The 18,299-nt window shown below is 41.7% G+C and overlaps 2 protein-coding genes across 9 annotated transcripts in view; one reads left to right on the top strand and one right to left on the bottom strand.

Annotated features, from left to right (window-relative positions):
• LOC147018808 (Y-box-binding protein 1-like) overlaps nt 1–7,939 on the bottom strand; it is a 93,645-nt gene extending 85,706 nt beyond the window's left edge. For all 8 annotated transcript variants that reach the window (XR_015062529.1, XR_015062528.1, XM_085898850.1 and 5 more), the window contains exons 1-3: nt 7,757–7,939; nt 7,147–7,210; nt 6,817–6,850 (exon numbers count right to left, since the gene is read on the bottom strand). Coding sequence is in view for 6 of the 8 variants with exons in the window: in XM_085898850.1 (XP_085754976.1) it covers nt 6,817–6,850; nt 7,147–7,210; nt 7,757–7,817 (159 nt within the window). In the remaining 2 variants the exon portion in view is untranslated. The remainder of the gene's footprint in view (nt 1–6,816; nt 6,851–7,146; nt 7,211–7,756) is intronic.
• A 3,364-nt stretch (nt 7,940–11,303) lies between these two features.
• LOC147018802 (uncharacterized) overlaps nt 11,304–18,299 on the top strand; it is a 120,208-nt gene continuing 113,212 nt past the window's right edge. The window contains exon 1 of the mRNA XM_085898847.1: nt 11,304–14,394. Coding sequence (XP_085754973.1) covers nt 11,304–12,728 — 1,425 coding nt within the window. The 3' untranslated portion in view covers nt 12,729–14,394. The remainder of the gene's footprint in view (nt 14,395–18,299) is intronic.

The following is an 18,299-nucleotide window of genomic DNA, read 5'->3' as shown; positions in this document are numbered from 1 at the left end:
CCCCCTGCTGTGCATTGTGTTTTAACTCTGATACGAGCCTCGACAAGGTATACAAAAAAAAAAAACCCTCAGAATTCAAGGCAGAGCAATTGATGGTCTCATCCAGCATTTCAAGAGGGCTGTCTGCCAGGCTGGGCCCAGATGATTATCATGGCTCCAATCCCCAAGTGAATGTGGGTGGAACAAGAAGGTCAAAGGTAGCTGGGAAATATGCTGAACAACCCTCCCAGAAGCCACACAAGCTTGTGGGGAACTCAAATGTTGTGGCTGCAAGAAGGGTTGCAGAGGATATTGCAAGTGCCGGAAGGTTGCTCTGCAGTGCACTGCTCTGTCTCTGCGGTGGACTTTGCACTGACAAGTAACAATGGTCACATAACTTATGGAACTTGAATTGCATCACATCGAGCTGCAAAACCTGAAACATAACAAGTCCCTTCAGAAGATTAATGTGTGCTCACGTTACCTGCTGCCGGTTAGATTGAATTGAAATGAAATTGCTCCAGTAAGGTTTGATGAAGTTGCCCCCACTTAAAATACTGCATTTTCTGGTGTATTAACCGCACCCATGTTTTCTGCCCTCAAAAAAAATACGTATGTATATCAATTTTAACTTTCAATATGTACATCAACACATCAAGGGGCTGCAGGAGTGACGTCATCCCACCTGGGATGACGACGAGATCAGTGTTGGTCCGACGGAGCAGCACTTTGGTGTCGGTCTTGTGACATCTGAACGCATCTTGGATGAGAATGCTTTGCCGTCATCGGGAAACTGCCATCCTGCCTACCAAGTCCAGACCGTGTGCACCCAGTCCTGGACCAGTCCCTTGTCCATGAATGACGACACTAGCTGGAAACTTGCTGTTCCTTTGAACAAGCCCTGCACTGGTACTTACAAAAGTTGTACATTCAAAATAACATTAATCAAGGGTCATAAACAAGTGTTTATGACCTTTGCTGATAAAAGTCTGGAAAACATCTTTCATCACGAACAAAACGGACATGCCTGTGAAGCGTCGATCACACACCCGTTAGAATATTGAGATTATTGCGTTTTACAACTCTTATATGAACCAGTCAAAGACAAGACATGTAAGAAATTCTGACTTAACACGAGGACTTTGATGTGAATGGTGAAGAATGAGAAAATAATTGTTCAGATTGAGAAAGGTTCGAGGAAAATAGGGAGCGGAAGACGGGCCTTTTACCCACACGTGGAAAACGAACTTGGAGTTTAAACGGATATGTGCTCGAGGACTGGAAATTTATTGTACACCACTTCTTCCCAATTCCATATCTAGGTGACGCATGATATCCATTGTCGGGCACCAAATGAAGGGAGTACTCGGTTTTCTTTGTTAGTTTGTCCAGGTGGTCTCAGCCATCCTTTGAGCTCGGAAGCTGAAATTTTGGGTCAAAAGTGAAGATGTGCTTTGGCAAAAACTGTATTTTTTGATGAATAGATTAATTAATTAATGACTAATTTATTTTACTTCTCATCTTTGCAATATCTCTGGCATATTTTGAGCTCGGAAGCCAATATTTGGACATGAGTGACCAAGTGATTTGGCCATAAAGAGTATTTTTGTTTTATCATTTGTACACATTCACATCAGAAGTATACCGCTTCTTCCCAATTCCATCTCCACATGCTGTGCGGTGGCATTGCCGGGGCACCACGACAATGTCGCGTGTTGGAGGATTTATCTACTTATTTGGCATGGGGCGGTGAACTTTTAATGCACCGCTACTTGTTTTGTATTTGTTTCCGAGGTACAGACAATTAAAATTGCAATGACGTAAAAACTGACATCTATGCAGCCATTCTAAAGAACATTTACCATTACAAGTGCAGGTCATGGCTTTTTCAATGCATACAAGCACATATGCTTATTATCCAGATTCTACTGCAATTGAAAAATGGATCATTTTTAAAACTGATTATTTTCTATACCTGTGTATTAACCACACCCCCAACTTTTAACTTTTTTCTGCCGATATAATACACTGGAAAATATGGTGAACATTAAATGTTCCTTTCTGACCCCTGAATGATGATCATTTGGCATCATCTACCATTGTATGGTGATATAAACTACTTATGAAGTCAATAATACAAATAAATCAGGCCTCCTATTCCTACAATGGAATTAATCTACCACATCAAAGGTACTACAAGTCAATGGTGGCCATCTTGGAAAATGGCTGCCAATTTTGTCACAGGACAAGTCGATGGCCCAACAGCCAAAAAATATTCAGAGGTATATGCTTCTTCTTCTTCCGGCTGCTCCCGTTAGGGGTCGCCACAGCGGATCATCCGTATGATCCGCATAGTGATTTGGCACACGTTTTACGCTGGATGCCCTTCCTGACGCAACCCTGGTCGCCTCTTACGATACAGGGATATGGTACACCTATTTTAACCGGGGTATACACCCCGGTTAAAATAGGTATATGCATATACCTGCTGCCGGTTATATTGAACTGAAATGAAATTGCTCCAGTAAGGTTTGATGAAGTTGCCCCCCACTTAAAATACTGCATTTTTTATACTGCATTATTAAAATACTGCATATACCTCATCGAGGTATATGCTAAGTGTGTAAAATATCAAGCTCCCATCATCAAAAGCACAATTTATTCACATATCTGCAGTACTATCACACATCAGGTGCTCAAGAGAGCACTTCTACTGAAGGGAGGAGAGGAATGAAATATCAATTACATTAGAGGTAGGAAAGAGGTGAGCTTAATATTCCAAGAGTTGCATCATACTAAAAAAAAATAAACCAATGTCACCCGCAGGGTGACGCGTATCTTGCCAAAAGGTGACCACGTGTGACTTCTTTAAGGTCACACTGAGGTGAACAGAGCTGCTATCCACCAGGAGCGACTCCTTGAGGAATATCTGCCTACGAGAGATTCCGATGAGAATCGTTCTACAGAGTAACCATGAAAAATATGCATTTGCCTCATAACGTCACCAAATGACGTCATAATGTCTCAAGCTTGACATATCTAGAAAACACTCATCGAGGTGTTCAATTTGAGGTACTACACGATATGGTTCCTAAAACTTGAAAATTTGACCCTGGGGTCAAATATGTTTGACCTCAGGCGCTAACCATGAAGGTCAAGGCCAATCGCCACCACAAATTAATCCGCTGAGCGCCAGACCATGAACTATATTCCCATGAAGTTTGAAGACGATCCGATCAAAATTACTCAAAAAATAAGGGTTTCGTCGACTCCCCTGATTTGCGACAAAGTGACCTTAACCTTTGACCTTGACCTTCAAAATTTTGTGCACTGAAAGGGACCTCTATAGGCCTCTGATATGCGAAGTTACAAAAATTTCCAATGATAACTGTGCTCTGCAGAATTTTTTATACGCGATTAAAGACAAACAAACAAACAAAAAACAAAAAACATACAAGCTGACTAACACATCTTGTGAAAACTTCGTTTTGGCAAAATAAAAAAAAAAGTTGGAAATATGACAATTTAGAATAACCATTCAAATTTGGTATACTAGCCACTACAAGCACTTCATAGACATGAAAAAAGGGTAACTTAAATTTTGGTACAGTGATGGCTTAATGTTCAAGACACTGGAATGGCAGCTCAGAGATTGTGGCGTCAAATACAGCTGAAGTTACCAGTATTAGGGATTTGGATTCCAAACTCCAAAAAGTCAAGTTAGTTCCAAAACTACCATGTCACGATTGGAGAATCGGTACAACCCAGCTGGATCATGAACAACCTTCACAGTGGGAGGGGGGTGGTTACATGCATGCCCCACATGGTGTCGCTCTACTTGTTGTCATCAACCCTTATACTTTGGTTTACACACTCAGTCATTTTTGATGAGCTTGTGCCTTACCAATCTCCTGCACTTAAAAAGTAAAATATTGTAACCATTACAAAGTGTGGCCTGGCCATTGGACTCATGCAGCAAAGTACACTGTACAGTGTAGAGCACACAGGACTACTTAAAGAAAGTGCCAAAAATAAATTGGTAAAAAAAAAACAAAAACCAAATAGACTTTAATGAGTCAATGAGTCAAATTCACCTTGTTTATTTTAGCCATTGCATATGGCTGCAGTCGATAAGAAAAGGATCTGTTCAAAGTGCAGAAAGCAGACATGCCTATCAACGATCATCCTACACAAAGGCTTTGTCTCCACCTCAATCTATCAATGGCAAAATTTTACAGGTCAAACATTTTCCCTTTCATAATGTTCAGTACATATGGAAGCTCAAACTACGACAGAGTGGCAAAAACTAATACCCATGGATTTTGATTACCATAGAGCCTAGTTTTTTTTTTTTCTTTTTGTTTTGCCACTTTGTAAGTTCAACAATACACATTACAAGTGGGTAAATAAGTCTCGATAAAATAGAAATGAAAACAAAAAGCATTGGGATAGGGGAAGAAAATAAAGAAATAACCAAGCCTATGTTCAAATCAGCATGAATGGTCTGCATAGGATCCCATTCCACTGTTGGATTTGAAATGGCAGTTAGAATTGGTGCGTCATCTGCACATAAATTGGCAGTTACAGAGGGTAGGATCACCACTGTTGTCAAACCAGCTGAACAAGACAGCTCCTTGAGGGGAAAATGGATTTCATTAAGCATCAATCATGAATGGAAACCAGAGGAAGACATTGCCTTTCCCTCAAATTAATTAACATATACTTGTAAGATGACATTCTTTTTTCTCTGCCCATTGGCCAAACTAGAATCAGCACTTACCCTTGGGATAGGAATGCCCATCTTCAGAATGCAATTTAAAGTGGCGGCATTTGAATAAAGTGATACTTTCTTCTGGAACACACTGTACATTAAAAAAAAATACTATAACCCCATTTGGCCTTGCTAGACAACACTTTTTGTGATGTAAAACACCAAGTGATCAAGTTTGAACTGAACACACACCACACACCACACACCACACACCACACACACACACACACGGGGGGGGGGGGGTCATGTTATCATCTTTATGATATTACCCTACGGGAGATCTTGTTCCAAGCATTCAACACGTTCTTGACATGTCCCTTTATTTTGGCAGTGTATAAGCAGACAGTTTCCTCAATCGCTCCCAAAAATAAAAAAATAATCAGGGTTACATAGGGGCCCGTTTCACAGTCATTTCTGGTATTTTGTATCCTTGCATGCTAAATAGCAAAATGAGAGGCTGTAGTATCTGTCATTAGGGCCAGTAGTTGGTACTAGTGATGGCACAACTTGGACCACTTTTTATTTGACAAAAAATGTCTTTTTGGCAGAATGGCATAAAAATTGCCACTTTTTGACAAATAGCTGTCTCATTTTCTCACTGCATTCACAGTGTATAAACAAATACAAGCAGAAATTTGGACTTTTATTTGTTGTTGCATCAATTTAATACCTCTTCTGTACTTTGTCCACAACATATTATTCATTTCAGACTATGAATATTTATTTCACCCTCAATAAATATGTCCCACCGTTAGTCAGTCAAAAAATGTCTTCTCTGGAAATGCATATTGTAGAATAATTTTTTTTTATATAAATAAAGGGTCTTTTTAAAAGTTTGTGTTTTTTACCAAGTGTGTATATACCTGCATTGATATTATGCTACTGAGTTGGAGTGTAACCAATAACCTTCTATTTGCATGGCCTGCACTGATTGCCTTACATGTGTCCGTCAAAAATATGTCCTCTCCGGAAACACCTAAACTGCTACGAGTTATCAGGAAACTACTTGCTGGCTATAAATAAACTATATTCATTCAGATGCTCCAAAAAATTGGATTCAAGTATTGTAATTAACAATGTTTGATTTGGAGAAATAAAAATATTGAGTTTGAATTTTTAGTGGTTGTGAGACAAACTTGGTACCCTCATTGTGAAACGGCCCATATTATATGAAGCAAAACCATGCGTACTGCTTATGTGTCCAACGAATTATATATATATATATATATAATGCCAAATCACTATACATATACATACATACCATACATATATATATATATATATATATATATATATATATATATATATATATATATATATATATATATATATATATATACACATATATACATATATATTCTTCTTCTTCTTACGGCTGCTCCCGTTCAGGGTTGCCACAGCGGATCATCCGTATGATCCGCATAGTGATTTGGCACATGTTTTACGCCGGATGCCCTTCCTGACGCAACCCTGGTCACTTCTTACGACACAGGGATATGGTACACTTATTTTAACCAGGGTATACACCGGCCTAGTACACCGGTACTCATTTCGCCGACCTCGGAAGGATGACAGGCTGAGTCAACCCCCTGGTGTATTAATTCAGTGGCCCAACGGGGCTTGAACTCAGGACCTTTTGGATCCCAAGCCGCCGCCCTAACCACTACGCCAACACCAGGGTCTATATATATATATATATATATATATATATATATATAAAAACACATCATGGTTATATAGCTCAGATAATGCAAATTACACCCCCCCTCCCTGACTCCCCCAAAAGGAAGAAAATGGCAACATGGGGGTGGGGGGGGTGTAATTTCTAAACAAAACTTGCACAAGCACAACTTCATGGATCCCTAAAAGTTCCAGCTTCCTATATTAAATCCTCGAGGAGGAGGATATGAAACATACATACAAGATACTTAGCCTTTTTACCATGGCAACCTTCAAAACAAACACTAATTGTAAGCCAATAGGATTCCAACTCGAGTACAGTACGGCCAACAGATCATAGCAAAACTGGAACATTACAACCCACTTCAAAGAACTGCACACCTCACCTGATGGACAAAAACATCTTCCTTGGTGTCATTTCTAAAAGGGAACAGAGGTAATGTTTACATCAACCGTTGGGGAGCATGAACGAAAGGAAAACGTGACAAAAAAAAAAAACTACAAGCCGTGTAGGGAGGAGCAAAAGGGTGCGAGGGCAGTCTAAAGGAGGTTGAGAGCAAGCAAGCTTCACAAATCTTTCAGGCTGGGCCAGGAAACCCGATCCTTCTCTACAAATGGATCAGCCCCGAAGGGTCTGACACGGAGTACAGTATGACGTGTTAAGGAAAGCGGAGGTGTATAAAAAAAAAGGGCGGGCGGGGAGCAGAAACACTCACCTATTGATGAAACCGTATCCGTTTCGCACGTTAAACCATTTTACAGTCCCGAGCACCTTTGTAGCTGTAAAAAAAAAAAAGAAGATATAAGAAGCAAGAGAAATGCAAGTGGGCGTCACGAGGCCCTGGCACGTGGGCGCGAGGTCGACTGAGTGCGCGCGGACGCCACGTGGGCACGGCAGTTGACAACACGTCAGATGAAAATTCACGAGCGCTTACAAACCTCGTTTTTTTCTTTTAAACTAACATACGAGCAGCCAGGCAATAATCATCATTTTATTAATAATAATAATAATCTCACGTTTTCCTCATATTATCGGCTACGAGCGAAGGATCAACAGTCATGAAGCTGAACACACATTCTCACCGACCAACCCGATTGGGCGAGCTGACAATTTTACTCCAATCAGGAGGCGGGATACTTTGCTCACACGGAGCCCGAGAAAGGAGGAAATGACACAGCGTGCCCATTGAAACCCGTCAGTGCACGAGAAATCGGCCGATGTGTTGGGGAAATTTGTTCTGCTCATCGAAAGTCGATATTTTTTCTCGTCAGATGAGGACGTCGCCGACTCTCGAGAACCTCAACAAGCAGACAACACCGACCAACCTATGATCTTCTTCTCAGGCGGTGATGCCGGCTTTTCAGGCTGGGTTTCGACCGCGCTCATGGTGACACCGCGGCGCTCAGGCAGGCAAACTGGCGCGAACACCTCACCCTCCGATGTCTTCTCTCGACTGACAGCCGTCTCGCGCACCAAGATGGCCGCGCCCTACGCAACAAAGCCTGACGTCACGCCCCCAGCGAGCAACTTTTATTGGCTGCCGCTTAAGTGACGTACTCTAACAGCCAATTCCCTGATTCTGATTGCTCCACTTGTTTCCCGTACGTCACGACGAATGATCATACACCTTGGTTATTGGTTTAACACTGTATGAGCTCATGACGCTGTTGAAGGAATCCCCCCCCCCCCAACGACCTCGCAACTGCAGAAACTTTTTTTTTATTTAAATAGAATAACGTGCTTGGAAAATTGGGTTAAATAAAGACGATGCCGTACGTAATCGGCAAGGATAGTGCTGTTGGGAAGCATGTCCGCTCGTGATCTACTGAATCCTCGTCCGATCACGATTACTAACAGGAATCCATGATATTAAAAAAAAAGAGACTTTCCCAAGCGAGGCCAGAAGAGGACGCTGCATCGCGAAGTACGCCACCCTCCAGATTGGGAAATCTGCTCTGCGATCACGGAGGATAATATGTACCATGTGAAATACCAGGATGACAGTTTATATATAGCTTGGCTTGGTCTTCGAACCCGGGCTGGACAGCAAAGAGTCTGGTGTACAGGCTTCATCGCCCTCATGGCCTCTTCTTACATTCAAGATCCTTTCAAAAGGAACTCAAATTTTAACCAGATTCAGTGAGAGGTGCGCTCTGAATCTGGGATGTCCGTGGTTTATATATAACGGTGGCCAAGTTTGATTTGTATTCCAAAAAAAAAAAAGGGTAAAAAGACACGGCAATCAAGAAAATCAGAAACAAAGGGTCATAATCAATAGTCGAAGCAAAGTAATACACTAAAAACCAGAAACCAATTGGTTTCAAGAACCAGAAACTAACAGCGCATACGTAACCTCCTCCAGGCTGAACGGTTTATGTTTTGTATATCACTGATAGGCTGGATCTGGATCCGGACTTGAACCCAAATCGAATCAATTCGTCCTTGTCACACACCTGATGTCTGCCAAATTTCATCCAAATCCGTGCACAACGTTTTGAGATAACCTGCTCACAGACAGACAATCAAGAAACATGTCATTCACAGCACAATACTTGAGAAATCCAAACAAACAATAGTTGCCATGGAAACAGCAAGTTGGTAATTTTAGAAAATTTGACCTGAAGTGTTTTAAATGATGCACAACACATTTGGTTCATGCATTTTCTAATTGTGGCCTTACAGGTATTTTACATGTTTTGGATGGCATTGACCTTGACCTTTGATCAATTTTGACCAGAGTTTATACACATATAGTAAGTACACCACACATATGTAGAAGTAAGCTTGTAAGTTTCAATCTGATGTCTTGAAAAAAAATTCTGAGGTTTGCTAATAAAAAAATATCCCATTTGATTGTAATAAGGTAAAAATTGTTGTCATGGACACAGTTTTCTCATTGCCATTTTTTAAGCGGTGAAGGCGTTTCAATGTTTGGCTATTTCCTTCCGTCCGTCAGAAATGAAGAATAATTTTCAAACACATAGTGTTTCTACTATAATTTAATGAGATGTGTGTGTGTGTGTGTGTGTCATGCTTTTGGTGTCTATTAATTTCGTACATCTAATAATTATGTACTATTAGTCCATTTGCCAGAGAAGTAACCTTGTTGTCCTCAAACGTGTATGGTTTTATGGTGGTTTCTTGTTCACAGACATGCATAGACAAAATTAAGCTTGGTTGCCCAGATGGCAACCATGGGGAAATCTGTTATTTTTGTGCAAATACAAGATGGCCGTCATCGACCGGGCTGAAAATATAACTTTTTAGGTAATGAACTTAAAATGACACATGAGACATCTTTTCCATATAATTTTGGCACGAGGAATCGATATTCAACCTTATTTTTGTGATTAGAAGTGAATTTGAGGTCAATGTTCGAGTTCCTGGCAATTGTTTGCCATGTGAGATACATTTTGAATGACAACAAGGTCACTATTCTGACAACTTGGACGCTCACATACGACATTAATGCGAATTACTAATTAATTGTTTTGTTTTTACAGATATGGCTGATTCAAGGTGCATTCTTCCCGTGTGTCATGGTGGAGGGGAATTGAAGAAATTCGCTGATCAAGGGATCAAGACATTGATCTCCTGTGCCAAAGCCCGTGGAGATGAAGAGCTACATGCAAAACTACAGGACATTGTTAATGGTGGTGGTGATGCTGTTTGCATAGAATGTCACAAAGGATGCTACTGTACTTGCACATCAAAACAAAAAATTGAGAGACTTCATAAATCACAGAAAAGAAAAGCTGAAGATGATTGTGTTACAGTGACAACAAGATCTCGCACACAGGCAACAGGCAGTGGTGCGTTTGTTTACAAACGTGACTGCATTTTTTGTGGCAAAGAATGTTAACCTGTTGATGACAAACATCCAGAAAGATGGGATCGTGTTCGTCAGTGCATGACGAAAGAACGTTTTGACAAGGAAGGTAATCCCATCCCAACTATGAAAGATGCCATCATTAATGCTGCTGAGCAACGTAATGATGAAGTAGCCAGAACGGTCAAGTTACATATTGGATATTTGGTTGATCTCCCTGCGGCTGAGTGCAAATACCATGTACGCTGTTATAACCGTTTCATGACAGTCCCTAAATATGCTGATTTGCCAACTGGTGTTGCAGAAGAAAGTGCCCTAAAGAACGTCATAGAGCGCATGAATTTTGACAGGTCAAAGATGTGGAATAGCATTGAACTGCGTTCCCTGTAATGTGATCTTGGTGGCAAACTCACTCGACGTGATATGTTTTGCAAACTAACAGACTGCATGAGTAAGGACGTTATGTTAGTTCGGGTAGATGGATGTGCTACCATTGTTGGTTTCCGTGAGTCCATTGCTAACCATCTGAAAATGGTTAAAGTGGATGATGCAGATGAGAGGAGTATTGATTCTGTGGTAAGGCAGATCAAGAAGGAGGCATGCTCAGTCAAGTACAACAGTGCCAATTATGACCTCTCAGAATTTACACAAGCCAACACAATCAAGGCGACAAGCCCAAACTTTACTGAGGTTGATTTCAGACTTAGTGTCTGGTGGTGAAATGACCAAGAAATCTCTAAGCCTGAGCCAGTCAATTCAAAGTCATGCTACAGGTACCAGAAATCAGACAACATTAGGACTGGCTGTCAAACTGCTGCACTGCCATGGCAGTTCTGATCTTCTAAAGCTCCTTCATGAACAACGTCATGAAATGAACAACCTCATCACAACGTCATATGATGAGGTCCTGAGATTCAGGAAATCCGCTGCTCATTTTCTCGGTGACAATGCTCAGCTTCTCCACCAATTCATGGGTTTGAGTAGAACTGTTGGCATGATTTTTGCCTGGATTGATAATCTGCATTCTTAATTGTTCACGCCTAATGGTCGGCGCACTACTCATGTCCTCTCACATGAATATCAGCAACCCCATCCTGCAGGCATTCTTGAGTATGGGCATGCTCACCCAGGGAAGAGCGACCTTATTATCCCACGACTGTCGAAGAAAGCTGCCCAGTCGAGGACAAGCAGCAGCTCATCAGGGAGCCTTCTCTGCAGCACTACATTGGGCCATCCATAGTGAACCCCCCGGCTGTGGATGCAACCTCTGGATTCTCCTACCAAGAAGTGTGTGCTGGCAAGCTAGTTTAGCTGCTGCACAGGAAAAGGACATGAAGTGGCTAAACATAGTCAGCACACAGGTGAACACCATGGAATGGGGTGGGTTCAACAACCAAGAAGCATTCACCAGTCATGCAGAAAAAAAGCCAGCAAGTACCTACATGTTCGGACCCCTTATTGACGCCAAAGCTTCTCATCCAGACACTGTAGTGACTTCACTGGAGTATCTTCAGAAGTCATTGACTGATATGGGAATGACTTATGTCCACATCTCTGTGGATCTCCAGCTCTACATGGTGGCTTGCCAAATCAAGTGGCATGACGTTGATCGCTTTAAAAATGTGATTCTGAGGCCTGGGATAATGCACACTGTGCAGTCCTTCTGTGGTTGCATTGGCAAACTCATGCGTGGGTCTGGTGTTGAGACTCTCATCAGTTCAGCATTCGGGGGCCTGGCAGGAATCATGAGTGGCAAGTCCTGGGTTCGATCAATGAGAGCCTTCCGGATGGTTTCGACTGCCCTTCTCATTTCCTTCCTCACCACCGGCCCCAAGACATTCCAGGAGTTGTGCAGCTACCTTGAGACATGCAGACAGCACCCAACTGGGAAGCACTGGGTTGATAACTTCATCAAGCCTACTCTGCTTGTTCATCAACTTCTGCGTAGTGAGAGGGAGGCAGACTTCCTGCTGCAACAGCTAACCCTTGAACGCATGCTTCCCTCCTTCTTTGTTGCTGGTCACCATCACTCTGCCCGTTACATCACCCATCACCTTCTGGAGATGCGCTATCTGCTGCCACCAGATGCCAAGTCAGAGCTCATATCAGGTGCTTTTGTGTGTCGTCACCAGGAAGGAATTTGGAATGGTGTGAGCTCTGATCAGTTCAGTGAACAAACTGCTATTAGAATTGGCAAGGGTGGCCTCAAGGGTATGACTCTTTCTCCAGAGATGGTAGCAGAGTGCATCGATTCCTTTCCTGTCACTGCCTACATATCAGATACAATGGAGCACATCTACCCTGACTCCTCAAACAAGGACAATGAAGACAAAGTGAGAGAAAAGGACACAATAATCAGACCACGTCACAAGGAGGAGGGGAAGAAGAGGAGAGAACTTGATGCAGATGATAGGCGCCGGATTTTACTTGAATTGTCGAATGTGTCTCATCCTCTTGAGAATCACTGACCACATTTATACAACATTGCCAATGGTCGAATTGCTCCCCGAGAAGCTGAAGTGAATGTTGAGGATTCCGTGGTTATAGGTCAGAAAATGGTTGCAGAGTTCCATGCATCCCTTCCAAGTGGATTCCATGCAACCATCTCATGCCCCATCAAGACAATGGAGCACTTACAGAAAGGAGTGAAAATTGGGCACAAGACAATCTTTGATCTAGAAACCATCTTCCTTAGGCTGCTGACTATTGGACAGCAAAGACAAATGGAGCTAGGACCTATCTTCCAGTTTGAGCTCTGCGCAGTACCCCCCTCACTGATTGATGAATATGGGTGCTTAAGGAAAGACAACAAAGCACCACTGGCACACAAACTCTGTGTTCAGGCACAACAGCTTCTGCAACCAGATGTTACCATTGTTGACGCGAGCCAACTTCTCTATCATATTGTCTGGCCTTTCAGGGGAACTGTGCCAGTCTTAGTTGAGTCCATTAAGACAAGGCTGTCTACCATTGCTGGTCAGAAGATCTTGGTCTTTGACAAATATTATGATGTTTCTGTAAAGGACCATAAACGAGTAAGGCGTGCAAGCATTGGTTCCATCAACTATGACCTCATAATAAACACACCCCTGCCTAGTCGAGACGCCATCCTGAAAAACAAGCAGAACAAGTTGCAGCTGTCCAAGGTTTTGAGTACCTATAACTTTGGTGAAGGAGTTACTGTGGAGAGCCGTAGCCATGGTGCGTTCAACCATGATGAAGCAGACATTACACTGATGTCACACCTGCTTATGGCTGCTGAATGAAATGCAAGAGTGATACGTATCCTCTCTGATGACACTGATGTTTTTGTATTGATGGTTTACTGGGTTTACCAGCGCAACATCCAGGCCACAGTGCAGATGGAAATGTGGGATGGAGCAATTTGGGATATCAACACCACCTGTGACCAGCTTGGCCCCAAGTGTCTGCAGCTTTTGGGAATGCACTTGATCACTGGCTCAGATACCACGTCATACCCATACGGCAAGGGCAAAGTGTCAGCTCTGAAGACACTGAGAGCTGGCAACTTCCCTGGTTTGTACTCCGCACTTGGCGAGCTGAACGCAAGCCATGAACAGCTCATGGAAGCAGGGCGGACATTCTTCTGTGCCCTGTATGGTCAGCCAGAATGTACCACGATGAGTGAGATGAGGTACTATATGTACACAAGGAAGTCTGGCAAGCCCCTCAAGCTCATGGCATTCCCTCCAACTGAGATCAATCTCTTCCTACATATTTTGCGTGCACATCTACAGACAGTACTTGCAAAATCAGCTGATCAGCAGGCCCCACCTGAACTTGACATTACAAAATATGGATGGGACATCAGAGATGGAATCCCAGTGCCAGCAACTTCTGCTACTCCACCAGCCCCATTGGACCTCATGGATGTTGTGCGGTGTGGATGCAAAGCAGAGGGGAAGGCCTGCAGTACTGCAAGTTGCAGTTGTCACCATGCAAAGATCTCCTGCACGCTATACTGCACTTGTGGTTGCAGTGACAAGTGCTTCAACCCACACAAGACTGTGGAGGACAGTGAAAGTGAAGTGGAAGAAGGGAGTGTCGAAGCAGAACTGGAAAGAGACGAGGATACGGAAGGGGACGAGTACAATGAATGGGAATGAACAATACGTAAGTTGTCTACAAGGCTCTATGTCCTCTGTTCCTAAGATGTCCAATATGATGACATGACAATGTGTATGCTTTCTGATTATCAACATACTGTTGTGAACCATTCATGACTTCACTTTTGCATTGGTGTTGCATAATTTTCAGCAGAAAATAGTCATGGACATTTCATGTGAACCTCTATTTATTCCTGAAAGTAAAAAATAACCCCAAAATTGAATTCCTCATGTCAAAATCATATGGAAAAGAGGTATTACACGCGATTATATGTTGACCGATTAAAAACTTAGCCCCATCGTCTGACCTGGAGCGGCCATCCTGAATTTATGCAAATTACAGGAGTTCCCAAAGGTAGCCGCCCCGGCAACCAACCTGAATTTTATTATGGACCCATGTTAGTCCAAAACAATCATAAAACCATACACTTTCCACATCAACAAGGTTGACAATGGAACACATAATAACGGCAAATGGACTATATTGGAATGTACCTTTTGACCCTTTAGACTGCTAGGACTCCAACCTTTTAAGAGGCCAAAGACCCAGATAACCCAAAAGTCCTCAAAAAACCCAGATGATCCAAAAGCCGACCCAAAAGTCTCCAAAAAATCCAGATGACCTAAAAGACCCAAAAGACCCAGATGACCCAAAAATCCCCAAGAAACCAAAAGACCCAGAGGATCCAAAATACCCAAATGATACAAGACTCAGATGATGCAAAAGACCCCAATGACCCAGAAAACCCAAAAGTCACCAAAAAAAATCCGGATGACCTAAAAGTCCCAAAGGATCCAAAGCACCTAAAAGACCCAGATGACCCAAAAATCCTCGAGGAACCAAAAGACCCAGAGGATCCAAAAGTCCCTGAGGAACCAAAAGACCCAAATGACCGAAAATACCAAGATGACGCAAAAGATCCAGATGACCCAAAAGTCCCTGAGGACACAATAGACCCTGAAGAGTCAAAAGACCCAGAGGACCCAAAAGTCTCCAAAAAATCCAGATGACCTAAAAGACCCAGATGACCCAAAAGTCTCCGAGGAACCAAAAGACCCAGAGGATCCAAAAGACCCAAATGATACAAGACTCAGATGATGCAAAAGACCCTAATGACCCAGAAGACCCAAAAGTCACCAAACAAATCTGGATGACCTAAAAGTCCCTGAGGATCCAAAACACCAAAAATACCCAAAAGACCCAGATGACCCAAAAGTCCCCGAGGAATCAAAAGACCCAGATGACCTAAAATACCAAGATGACGCAAAATATCCAGATGACACAAAAGTCCCTGAGGACACAATAGACCCTGAAGAGTCAAAAGACCCAGAGGACCTAAAAGACCCACAAGACCCTGTAGACCCTTAAAGACACTACTACAAATGGATGAGTTCTTCCCTGGCATTGCATTCCATTTACAAAACAAATGAAAAAATATAACTAGAAGGGCACTCGGTAGATCGCATATCTCCGCCACATAATGCCTAATCCACGAGAACATATCGGGCCCAATACATTTTTGAAATATCATGCTCTATATCATTTTTGGCCCGATCTCCCAATGGTGAAGAATCACTAAAAATTAAATAACTGTCGTCTCCAAATCCGGATTCGGATCTTCACCAAAAATGAATCAATTTGTCGTCGTCACACGCCATTTTATCCGAACCTGTCCACCAACTTTCATCCGAATCCGTTCCTAACTATTTCAGATATCGTGCTATATCTAGTTTTTAGCCCGATCTCTCAATGATGAAGAATCACTTTAAAAAATTTGAGTAGTCAGATCCGGATCCGGATCTTCACCAAAATCGAATCAATTCATCCTTGTCACACACCTGACCTGTCCAAGTTTCATTTGAATCCGTCCACAACTTTTTGAGATATCCTGCATATAAACACAGACAGACAAACAAACAAACAAATGAAGAAGCCGGTAGGCAGACATGGGTAGTCGATCAAGTCGAATTTTGTCGTTTTTCAGCCGTTACTAGCCAACAAAAGCGTCCATAGCAACGGTTCTTTCTCACACATAACTAGGGCATACCATGAACCTACCATACCAGTTTCATGTATGTCTAGCTCATAGTCTCTGAGATATAAAGAACTTCGTTTTTTTATTTTTTTCGACCAGGGTTCATTCAAAGTCTATATTCTTCGACAGTTTTCATGGGAGCGGGCTGAATTTTTTTTGTCAAGGAGGCTAAATGTGTTGCCCACAAACGATCATAGTTTAATTTTTGAATTTCGATATTTTTATTTTTTTAGATTTTTTTTGAAAATTTCAAAGGCCCGTTGCTAGGCAACCGAGGGGTCCATAGCAACGGTTCTCAAACGCGCACAACTAGGTCATGGTTTGAACCTACCACCAGAGTTTCATCAAAATCGGCCTACGATTAATGGAGTACTGGCCTGGACAGACAGACAGACAGACATAACGACGGAAAACCTGACAATAAGGGTAGATAGATCAACTACCCAAAAATCACTCATAGAGCGACACTTGGCAAAACAGCTCAAAGTAGAATGGCACTCGGTAGAGCTCATACCTCTGCCAGGTGGAACAGTTCATGTTTTGTATCCCACTGATGGCCTGGATCCAAACAAAATCTAATCTTGTTCTTGTCTCCTAACCAACTCATCCACCTTGTTTCATCATAACTCGTCCACAACTTTTTGAGATATTGTGATAATATATATATATATATATATATATATATATATATATATATATATATATATATATATATATATATATATATATAGTTTTTGGCCCTATCTATCAATTCTAGAAATTAGACTTGTGTTGAAGTTTTGACCTTAAAATTAATTGGTGGTTGAATTCAGCGACTTGATATGCAAATCCTGTTCAAATTTCAAGTCAATCATATGCAAATTGAGGATTTTAGAAAGTGATCTTAAGTTGTTGACTATTTGGCCTATTTTGACCTTTTGGCATGTGCTGACCTCAAAAATAATTGGTGGCTGTATTCAGTGAACTGATATGAAAATCATGTTCAAATTTCAAGTCAATCAGATTAAAATTGACAATTTTAGAAATCCGGCCTATGTTGACCTTTTGACCTATGTTGACCTCAAAAATAATAGGTGGTTGAATTCAGTGACCTGATATATAAATCCTTTTCAAATTTCAAGTCAATCGGATGAAAATTAAGAATTTTAGAAAATTTGACCTTTTGGCCGATGTTGATCTCAAAAATAATTAGTGCTTGAATTCAGCGACCTGATATGTAAATGGTCTTCAAATTTCAAGTCAATCGAATTAATATTGAGGATTTTAGAAATCTGGCCTATGTTAACCTTTTGGTCTATATTGACCTTTTGGCCTATGGTGACATCAAATATAATAGGTGGTTGAATTCAGTGACCTGATATGTAAATCCTTTTCAAACTTCAAGTCAATCGGATTAAAATTGAGGATTTTAGTAATTTGGCCTATATTGACCTTTTGACCTATGGTGACCTCAAAATTAATCAGTGATTTAATTCAGTGACCTGATTTGCAAAGGTTCTGCAAATTTCAAGTCAATCGGATGAAAATTGACAATTTTAGAAATAATTAAGAAATTTAGCCTATGTTGGGTTGACTTTATGGCCTATGTTGACCTTTTGAACTATGTTAACCTCAAATGTAATAGGTGGTTGAATTCATTGACTTGACATGTAAGTCCTATTCAAAATTCAAGTGAATCGGATGAAATTTGAGGATTTTAGAAAATGTGGCTCAAATTGGCCTATTGGCCTATTTAGACCTTTTTGGTCGACCGAATTTTACGAGACTTGAATGGGGGACCGTCGCAGGGTCGGTGACATTAATCTCTGAAAATTTCAGAATAGTCGGTTGAGTGGTTTGGGCTGGAGGCGAGCGGACAGACAAACAAACGAGTTAT

Source organism: Eptatretus burgeri, chromosome 10, assembly GCF_056783735.1.
Source record: "Eptatretus burgeri isolate ZD-2024b chromosome 10, Ebu_testis_v1, whole genome shotgun sequence".
Classification (NCBI taxonomy): domain Eukaryota; kingdom Metazoa; phylum Chordata; class Myxini; order Myxiniformes; family Myxinidae; genus Eptatretus; species Eptatretus burgeri.
Note: the sequence above shows the minus strand (reverse complement) of the source record. Positions and strands in the feature narration are given on the sequence as shown.